At 51.6% G+C, this 9,898-nt stretch overlaps 2 protein-coding genes and 3 non-coding genes across 6 annotated transcripts in view; 1 reads left to right on the top strand and 4 right to left on the bottom strand.

The window, feature by feature from the left end:
* The window catches only part of LRRC75A (leucine rich repeat containing 75A), a 51,021-nt gene extending 45,041 nt beyond the window's left edge, over positions 1 to 5,980 (top strand). For both annotated transcript variants that reach the window (XM_010387738.2, XM_030923283.1), the window contains one exon: positions 3,444 to 5,980. In XM_010387738.2, the coding sequence (XP_010386040.2) occupies positions 3,444 to 3,987 (544 nt within the window). In that variant the 3' untranslated portion in view covers positions 3,988 to 5,980. The remainder of the gene's footprint in view (positions 1 to 3,443) is intronic.
* A 298-nt stretch (positions 5,981 to 6,278) lies between these two features.
* On the bottom strand, positions 6,279 to 6,351 carry LOC115895048. Its single transcript, XR_004055252.1, has one exon. It is a non-coding gene; the product is annotated as a small nucleolar RNA SNORD65 (small nucleolar RNA).
* Positions 6,352 to 6,365: 14 nt separating this feature from the next.
* Positions 6,366 to 8,539, bottom strand: LOC104681432 (putative uncharacterized protein LRRC75A-AS1, mitochondrial). Its single transcript, XM_030923297.1, is given in 5 exon segments — positions 6,366 to 6,498; positions 7,299 to 7,367; positions 7,834 to 7,877; positions 8,123 to 8,149; positions 8,151 to 8,539. Coding segments are annotated over 5 exon segments (348 nt in total). The 5' UTR covers positions 8,352 to 8,539; the 3' UTR covers positions 6,366 to 6,491.
* On the bottom strand, positions 7,446 to 7,516 carry LOC115895032. The gene has a single exon (XR_004055239.1). It is a non-coding gene; the product is annotated as a small nucleolar RNA SNORD49 (small nucleolar RNA).
* On the bottom strand, positions 7,961 to 8,032 carry LOC115895033. Its single transcript, XR_004055240.1, has one exon. It is a non-coding gene; the product is annotated as a small nucleolar RNA SNORD49 (small nucleolar RNA).
* Positions 8,540 to 9,898: the final 1,359 nt, after the last annotated feature.

A 9,898-nucleotide genomic window follows, 5' to 3' on the forward strand; every position in this document is an offset into this window, starting at 1 on the left:
GAGTCCCTTCAAAATTGGTAGGGGTTGAGGGGCATATAGGACACAGAACTTGTGGGCTGTGATAACACTGTAGGAAGCAAGTAGAGGGGAACCTGGAAGGAAGGCTTCCTGGAGGAGGAAGCACACCTGTCTTTTTGCAAATGGTAGCCCAGTGGTGTGCCTTCACAAAGACTCTGGCAAGGCCTTGGTGCTGCTGCTAGCTCATCCCTGCAGGTCTCTGCAGGCTGGGGAGGGAGGGGCTGTCCCCCTCCCTCATGGAGAAGAAAGAACTCTGGTGCCTCCTTCTGTTCTGGAACTCCCCCCCACCCCCACCCCGCCCACAACCAGGAGATGAATCCTGGAGAGGCACCTTCCCAGGTGGATGAAGAGCGTAAGGCTGTCATGGTGTTGGCCACGGGAAGGGCTCCACCTGGGTAGAGGGGACATATATGGGAATACAGCAAGACAGGGGGCCCTTGGAACCTGGAATGCCACGAGGAGACTGAGCTGGTTCTTTAGCATTGGAAAGCTGGAAGTTTGAGCTCTGCTGGAACCTAAGGGCCTCTCCTGGTTCCCCACACACACGCATGCTCAGTCCGTTCTTCATTCGGAAGCCATGTCATGAGGTCTCATTCCCCTCGGGTGGAATCTCATGGCACCTGAATGAAATCCAAGCATGGGCCTCTGATTTGCCCTCCTCGCCCCCGGTCTCACCTCTCCTGCTCTCCCACCCCAGCCACACTGGCCTTCCTGCTGGTTCACAGACACCAATCTCCAGGCCCTTTCCAGCCTCGGGGCCTTTGTGCCCTCTGCTGGAACCTTCACCAAACTCTTCTGATGGCCCATGCTTGCTTTTTCATGTGTCAGTTCACACATTACCTTCTCCTGAGTAGCCATAGCCCCACGCTATGTCGCCCCTCACATGGTTTTGTGTGTGGTCTGTCTCCCCCGGTAGAGGAAGAACAGGAATTTTGTCCACCCTGTTCACCACTGTGACCCTAGTGTCTAGGATACTGCCTGGCACACAGGTGAGTTTAACAAATGTTTGTTAAAAGAACAAATGGGCCGGGCATGGTGGCTCATGCCTGTAATCCCAGCACTTTGGGAGGCCGAGATGGGCGGATCACCTGAAGTAGAAAGTTCAAGACCAGGCTGGCCAACATAGTGAAACCCTATCTCTACTAAAAATAAAAAAATTAGCCAGGCATGATGGTGCACACCTGTAATCCCACCTACTCAGGAGGCTGAGGCAGGAGAAACACTTGAACCTGGGAGGCAGAGGTTGCAGTGAGCCAAGATCGCGCCATTGCACTCCCCTCTGGGCAACAGAGTGAGACTCTGTCTCCAAAAAACAAAAAGCAACAAATTGGGGAGGAGATATCACTGTTGTCAATTGACTGGTTAGGATCACCCAGCTGGTAAGCGGTGGGGCTGAATTCAAACCCAGCTCAGGCTGTTCACTACCACACTGCTTCCCTGGTGGAATAGCATCGATAATAGCACCAACACTTAAATCAAGCTGCACAGATGGCTGGCAGCATTCCAAGCATTTAAATGTCACGCCTTGAGAGCTTTACCTTCCAGCTCCCTGGGGCTGGACCCCAGTCAGAATCAAAATGAACAAACTGTGGACAGCCTCCCAGCTTAGATCTCAAGGACAAATGTGCCCTGTGTTGCCAGGAAGTACAGGCCATGACCCTTGAGCTGCTGACAGTAGCATATGCTCTTGGAGCAGGCTGGGAGCCCCCTCCACCTCCCTCTCCTTCCCAGCACACTTAGAAATGCAGAAAATGGGGCCAGGCACCGTGGCTCACGCCTGTAATCCCAGCACTTTGGGAGGCCAAGGTGGGCTGATCACGAGGTCAGGAGATCGAGACCATCCTGGCTAACACAGTGAAACCCCGTCTCTACTAAAAATACAAAAAAATTAGCCGGCCGTGGTGGCACATGCCTGTAGTCCCAGCTACTTGGGAAGCTGAGGCAGGAGAATCGCTTGAACCCGAGAGGCGGAGGTTGCAGTGAGCCGAAATGGTGCCACTGCACTCCAGCCTGGGTGACAGAATAAAACTCCATCTCAAAAAAAAAAGAAAAAAGAAAAAGAAATGCAGAAAATGGCCAGGCGTGTTGGCTCATGCCTGTAATCCCAACACTTTGGGAGGCCAAGATGGGTGGATTACCTGAGGTCAGGAGTTCCAGACTAGCCTGGCCAACATGGTGAAACCCTGTCTCTACTAAAAATATAAAAATTAGCCAGGCGTGTTGGCAGACGCCTGTAATCCTAGCTACTCAGGAAGCTGAGGCAGGAGAATCGCTTGAGCCCAGGAGGCAGAGGGTGCAGTGAACCAAGATCGTGCCATTGTATTCCTGCCTGGGCAACAGTGAGACTGTCTCCAGAAAAAAAAAAAGAAAAGAAATGCGGAAAATGAACATCTCACCTCTGCACCTGGGCCTGCAGCCAGCAAACAGACAGCGGGGGTGGGGTGGGGAGTGGGGGGTGTGCCGGGAAAGGCACATTTGCCTTCAGCTTGAACTGCTTGGGCTCTGTCCCAAGAGCAAGCAGGAGAAGCAAGGAGCAAGGCACTCAGCCTCCAGGAGTCAGCAGCTGCCACCAGGCTCAGAGCCCCTGAGCCCTGCCCTGCCTGCTGTCTTACCGGCTCCCCCTAGGGAATTCTTCTCTGGTGGGGAAGATGGTCTTGAAAGAGGGGACTCAGATATCCTTTGTGCCATTCATGGGAGCTGAGCTGCCACCCAAGGGTGGTAGAAGTGGGAAGCTGAGTCGAAGTGATGAATACAGCAGCAAATGTTTATTCATCACTCACCTATACAAGGCACTATTTTGCACTTATGAACTTATTTCTTTTTTTTTTTTTTTTTTTTTTTTGAGATAGAGTCTCGCTCTGCCGCCCAGGCTGGAGTGCAGTGGCCGGATCTCAGCTCACTTCAGCTCACTGCAAGCTCCGCCTCCCGGGTTCACGCCATTCTCCTGCCTCAGCCTCCCGAGTAGCTGGGACTACAGGTGCCCACCACCACGCCCGGCTAGATTTTGTATTTTTTAGTAGAGACGGGGTTTCACCGTGTTAGCCAGGATAGTCTCGATCTCCTGACCTCGTGATCCACCCGTCTCGGCCTCCCAAAGTGCTGGGATTACAGGCTTGAGCCACCACGCCCGGCCGAACTTATTTCATTTAACAGCCCAATGGTACTCTTAACTCAATTTTCTGGCAAATGAGGGCAGCCACATACCTCAGGCTATGGCCAGCTGGGCCCTGACAGCTGAGATGTGCAGCAATGTCAGGGGACAGGTCCCTGGTTGCGTCCACCTCTGCACTTGTGGCGTCCGACCTCGAAGCATTTCGTAAAAGCGGTCCCTAGTGTCAGAGAGCCGAGCAGAGGCTGGCACTGCAGCTTCTGGGGGAAAGGCCTGCCCCACGTGCCTGAGCCTTGCTTGTCCCTTTTCCCTTCAGCCTCAAGGCTGTCCTGGCCGGGAGCCCCCCAGATAACACAGTGGACCTGTCGGGCATTCCACTGACCTCCAGAGACCTGGAGCGGGTGACCAGCTACCTACAGCGCTGTGGGGAGCAGGTGGACAGCGTGGAGCTGGGCTTCACAGGCCTCACGGATGACATGGTCCTGCAGCTGCTGCCGGCGCTCAGCACCCTGCCCCGCCTCACCACACTGGCACTCAATGGCAACCGGCTGACCCGGGCTGTGCTGCGCGACCTCACTGACGTCCTTAAGGATCCCAGCAAGTTCCCCAATGTCACGTGGATTGACCTGGGCAACAACGTGGACATCTTCTCCTTGCCCCAGCCCTTCCTGCTCAGCCTGCGCAAGCGCTCCCCAAAGCAGGGCCACCTACCCACCATCCTGGAGCTGGGTGAGGGCCCGGGCAGTGGGGAGGAGGTCCGGGAAGGGACAGTAAGCCAGGAGGACCCTGGAGGGGGCCCTGTGGCACCTGCCGAAGACGACCACGAGGCCAAGGAGACTGTAGCTGCAGCTCAGACGTGACATGGAAGTGAAGGGCCTCACCAGGGAGTCCTTGTTGGGTAGAATGCGCAAGGGGAGGGAGCTTCTATCAGGTGGGTTAAGGATATTGCCAAAAATTGGCCTGGGCCACCCACCTACGGAAAGGCAAACCATAGCATCTGGGGAAGGGGATGTGTTAAAATTTCCCATTGGTCCTCTCCATCTGCCCCCAATCCCATTATCTGCTATTTGGCTCTTAAGTCATCCCAGGCCCCAGAGAACTCTCTCAGCTCAGCCCATGGCCTTCCCCAAAGACTTGTGGAAATGGGCACATGGCTGGAGGTCCTGAAAGCCTGAGCCATTGTGAACACCAAGAACTTTCCCCCAGAAAAATTATACAGTAGGGCCCCTACCTGCATTGCATTACATTTTTCATTTAGGGGAACAAGCTCCAACCAGATGAATGTGTTGGAATCTTTAGCAAAACTCCTGTAACTCAAGAACCTGGGGGGAAGGGGTTGGTTGCCAGAGACCCCAGTTCCATCTATGCTACGGGTGGACTGGACATGGTCTACCTCCTTATGGAGACTCAGCCCCATTTCTGAGGCCCACCTTGTGATTCTAGGTATCTACCCATAGGACCAGCTATCATTATGCCCTTTAACAATTAAAGCAGCCTACGATGCCCTGTGGCACTGCTCAGGACAGACATGGTGCCCATGCCTACAGGCATAAAGTCCTGTTCAGAAATCCCTTATCAACCTTCCCTACCCACTGCTGGCTGAAAAACTACCAGACTTCTGTGTGGGCTCTGATGTCCTTAGCATGCAGTCCAAGTGACAGGCCTGGCTTCCTTCTCGTCACTTGCCAGTATGACTTCACTGACCTAGGCAGGCCACAGGAGCTCTTTTCCCATAACTCTTAAGTAATCCACTAACACATAACAGAAGACCTACTGCAGAAGATGGGCTTTAAAACCTTAAAAACCTAGGACCATGAAGGAGTCCAATCCCTTGGCAGATGCAGCAAGATGCCTGAGGAGAGGGAGAAACAAACTGGGGGATCCCAAAGGAGCCTAACTTAGCAAAGGTTCTCATCTTACCCACTCCCCTTACCCAAATGCTCTCCTAGTGAAAGGGCCCTACCAGTTAAGGAATCTCTTCTAAGTAACAGGCAACCCCTAGATCTAAGATCCAAGGGATTCTCCTGGCTCAGCCCCGCAAGTAGCTGGGAGATTGGGAGCCAATCACTCTTGAACCTTGTGGGCAAACAGTACGGGGAGTACACTCTGACAGGCCTTGGTAGGCAAGATTCCAACACAGGAAGACAGCAAGATGGGGCCTAGAGTATGGGCCCTGCGTGCTGTTAAGGTTGTGGTTAGGAATGGTGCAGTGCTGCAGGAGCTGGAAGAAAGCTACACCAAGGAACAGAGCACAGAGCAGCAGGGGCCGAAATGCTTTGAATTTCTGCCTTCAGTCTAAAGCTGTAGAATAGGGGGTTAAGAGCTTAGGCAGACCACAGGGACGTTTACAAGCTAGAGCAAATATGTGGACTGCTAATATCTGACAATAGTAGGCAAAATTTACTTTTTCTTCAAATACACATTTTTAAGAATCGATACCCAAGATCATCCTTTATTGTAGTATTAGTTCATGGTAACTGCATGAAAAAACATTTCAGGAAGAATTTACAATTTCCAGCTTAAAGAACTTGCCCACCAACATAACCAATTTATGAAAGTCAATTCATTAAAAGGTACAGCACCTCCTGTTGGGCAGGATGGCAAGGGACAAAGCTACAATGTGGCCTGTGCCTTTGGAAGCTGAGGGAGGAGGACCATCTGAGCCCAGGAGCTTGAGACCAGCCTGGGCAACAGTGAATCCGTCTCAACAACAAAAAAAATTTTAGCCAGGTGTGCTGTGAGCTGTAGTCCCAGCTACAAGGCGAGAGGATTGCTTAGGCCTGGGTGATTGAGGCTGCAATGAGCTGTGATTGTGCCACCACATTCCAGCCTGGGCAACACAGCAAGACTGTCCCCCAAAAAAAAGAAAAACCCAAAAAAACTCAAGAATGTAATGAATGATACCCAATGTGCCTTTTCTAGAAAAAGTTGCCAAATATATCTCTTGGATCTGCTGAGCATGTCCTCTGATACACAAAGCAAGCATGTTTCTACACCCAATGTTGATGCCGGTTCAAGTTTTCATAATCCAAACTGATGGCAGCTACTGGTCCTTGGGATTGACATCCTCTGGGAATATAACCTGCAAAGAAACTACATTTCAATCTCACTTTCTGCACCAACTGACAGTCAATCACAGGGTAAGAGATATCTTCAGAAAACCGTAGGTTCACCACTACACAATCTGCCGGTAATTCCAGCTATTTTGGGTGATTTCATCATTTGATATCTTTTTTTCAAGCGTTTTAAGAAGATCAGCTGTTTATTCATTCCACTATCAGGTTGGGGGGGTCATTGGCCAGCTCAAGGCTTACCTTCTCTTGGGCGAAGATGCTGCCGCCAGCTCTAAAACGGCACTCTGTTCTCAAAACCTGGGGGAATGGAGAAGGTGCATACATCTTAGAGACTACAGAGCAGGAGAGGCATTTCTGATGCCTTATTCTGACAGCGTCAATTAATGACTTTACAAATTTAAGTCCATCCTAACAAAAACCCATAAGACCTTATTAGAGATAATTTTTGTAAATTATTGAGGACTATAAATCTTAATTAGCTTCTCAGGGAGTTGTAATTTTTTTTTTTGTTTGGGATGGAGTCTCGCTGTTGCCCAGGCTGGAGTGCAGTAGCACAATCTCAACTCACTACAACCTCCGCCTCCCGCGATTCTCCTGGCTCAGCCCCCCAAGCAGCTGGGATTACAAGTACACACCACCACACCCGGTTAATTTTTGTATTTTTGGTAGAGACGGGGTTTCACCATGTTGGCCAGCCAGGCTGGTCTTGAATTCCTGACCTCAGGTGATCCACCCACCTCAGCCTCCCAAAGTGATGGGATTATAGGCCGCCGTTCCCAGCCAGCCTCAGGGGAGTTGCAATCTACATTTCAGTCACATCACTTTAAACTTCACAGAGCTTACTTTTCCTTTTCATATCTGAGGAAAACTACATCTCAGCAGACAGGTAATTTGCCCAAGACTAAACAGCCAAGAGGTAAATAGCCCCTCTTTCAAGCTATTCCACCCTGGCTCCAATGCCACAGGAAAGCAAAATCAGTATCTCTGGGATAGGCTACACTGTTACAAGGTATCAGGTTAACCAAATCCAATTGCAAACATTTCACCTGACAGCTAGGCATGGTCAGCCACTAGCCTCCCCATAGAGCAAGGCTTACCTCGTGGCAGGCTCCTTGCTCCAATACTCAGCTGCCAAACATGCTGCTGATTCTTCACGAATTTGCAACCTAGGTGAATATAGCAATTTGGTCACCGTTCATACAAGTTTACTCCTGGGAACCAGCAAGTGGTGAAGACTTAACTGCAATCAGACAGGAGTAGTTTTCGTCAGTTATCGCTTCTGACGGCACTTCCTATTAGTGATTTCATCAGAGCAGTCAAGTACCTCACAACTCTCCAGTACTGCTCGAGATCTAGACCCTACCTGAAAAAGCTAACACTGCCACTGGAGACATTTCTTAACGAAGGAGTTTGCTTCTGCCTGTCACTTTGCTTTAAATGCAGTTCTAGGTTAGGAATGTGGGCAGCCATCTCCAGTTTCTATTTAAGTTCCATCAGATGCAATGACTTGACACATTACCCTAAAGTGTATAAAACACCTAAACGTAGAAAACTGTCAAAACGCCAATTTCCGTGCATTCAAGATGACAAAACTACGTTCCATGTTAAACCCTACCCCGGAGGGCCTCTTACCTCATGGCTACCCCGTCTTCAGCACTCTGCGGTGGGTAGGCAATCTGAAAGAGGGAGTGAAGGACAGGAATTCAGGGCAGGTTCTGGCAGTTATGGTCAACTAAGTTGTAGAGGTTTCAGCGACTGCGGTCAGATAGACGTTAAACGTCGTCAGTTATCGCTTCGGACGGCACTTCCTATTACAAGTATCATCAGGACAGTCGAGTAGGTCTTCCAGTAATCCCGTTACAATCTTATCGACGTACACCGCCCTCGGGGTACCCCAAACTGCAAGCCGACCCCAACTTACCCAGCTCTCTCGGGTTTGCACACTCCCCACGGCGGGCCGGAGAACCGGGTCCCGGCCTTCGCAGACTCCAGGCTCTGGGAGATGTGGCTCTACCACAAAAGGGCGATCCATGAGCCTCATCCACGGCAGCCGGATTCAGCCCCCCGCTGCCCTGCCAGGCTGTCCAACACCGGGCCGCAGCGCCCGCCGCGAAATCCACGCGAGCGCAGGAGCCGGGGAGCCACGCCATCTCAACAGCTGCCCACCGGCCTCTAGGCAGGCTTCCCGGGAACACCTCCCCAAAGACCACAGAAGCTCGAGCTCTTTATTTGCTCTTGCCCCCAGCTACCACTCCCAGATTCGCGAAGACCCTACCTCCATAACAACGGGAATGAAAAGGTCACAACTTATGCGCTCCAGGCCCTTAAGGAGTCGGGATATCCTATTCCTCACAAAAGGAGGGGGACGCTGGCAAAGACTCATGGGAACTTTCCGCCAAGTAGCGATGCAGACCAGCGCGCAACCCAGGGCTCCCCCTCCTGTTGAGTCTATGGTCTCTTCCACAGCCCCAGGAATTCTGGGTCACAACACGCGGGCGAGTTCCAGGGCGCCTGCGCGAGGGCTGGAGCGCGCGTTTGGGCCCCGCCTCTGCCACGCCTTAGCTGGGTGGTTTAGGGCCAATTACTCATTCTCTGTGAGCTTCCGATTGGTCATCCAGAAGACGGAGACACCGGCGCCCCGGAAGATCACGTAAGATAACACACGTGAAACCCTATAGAACCGTGGCACAGAGCAACCATTCATCCTAGTATCTTCTCCTGAACTATTTTTTTTTTTTTTTTTGAGACGGAGTCTCGCTCTGTCGCCCGGGCTGGAGTGCAGTGGCCGGACCTCAGCTCACTGCAAGCTCCGCCTCCCGGGTTTACGCCATTCTCCTGCCTCAGCCTCCGGAGTAGCTGGGACTACAGGCGCCCGCCACCTCGCCCGGCTAGTTTTTTGTATTTTTTAGTAGAGACGGGGTTTCACTGTGTTAGCCAGGATGGTCTCGATCTCCTGACCTCGTGATCCGCCTGCCTCGGCCTCCCAAAGTGCTGGGATTACAGGCTTGAGCCACCGCGCCCGGCCTCTCCTGAACTATTGAGCATCGCCAAATACTCTCCCCACAGCTATTTCACTATATCCACGGGGCCTCTCAAACCCCTGCGCACTGGCCACCCTCATTACTCTTTCAGCACGACCTTTAGGGAACGAGCTGACGTCTTATCTGGATCCACGTCCATCCTCTGTTCGCCTCTGGGGTAAAGCTCTGCCCACCTCCTTTCCTCTCATTCCTTGGGGCCTCATCCACCTATGCCCCTGTCTCACTTTCCATGGAAAACTCTATCTCTACCGAAGCTTTCCTTTCAGCCTATGAACATACTCAGCTCTCTCCTTGAAAAATAATGCATGCAACCACGTTTTGCACACACACGTTATACCAAGGGAGCCAAATTCATTTTGACTGCAAAAAACTGGGAAGGCAATCATAACACCTTTTGAGCTGGCCTCAGAAATAAGTGTAGGGTTTTTTGTTGTTGTTGCTGTTAGTTTTTGTGTTTTTGTGTTTTTTTTTGTTTGTTTTGTTTTTGAGACGGAATTTCGCTCCTGTTGCCCAGGCTGGAGTGCAATGGCGCGATCTCCGCTCACCGCAACCTCTGCCTCCCGGGTTCAAGTGATTCTCCTGCCTCAGCCTCCCGAGTAGCTGGAATTACAGGCATGTGCCACCACGGCCGGCTAGTTTTGTATATTTAGTAGAGA

The sequence above is a fragment of the Rhinopithecus roxellana genome, chromosome 19 (assembly GCF_007565055.1).
Source record: "Rhinopithecus roxellana isolate Shanxi Qingling chromosome 19, ASM756505v1, whole genome shotgun sequence".
Taxonomy (NCBI): Eukaryota; Metazoa; Chordata; class Mammalia; order Primates; family Cercopithecidae; genus Rhinopithecus; species Rhinopithecus roxellana.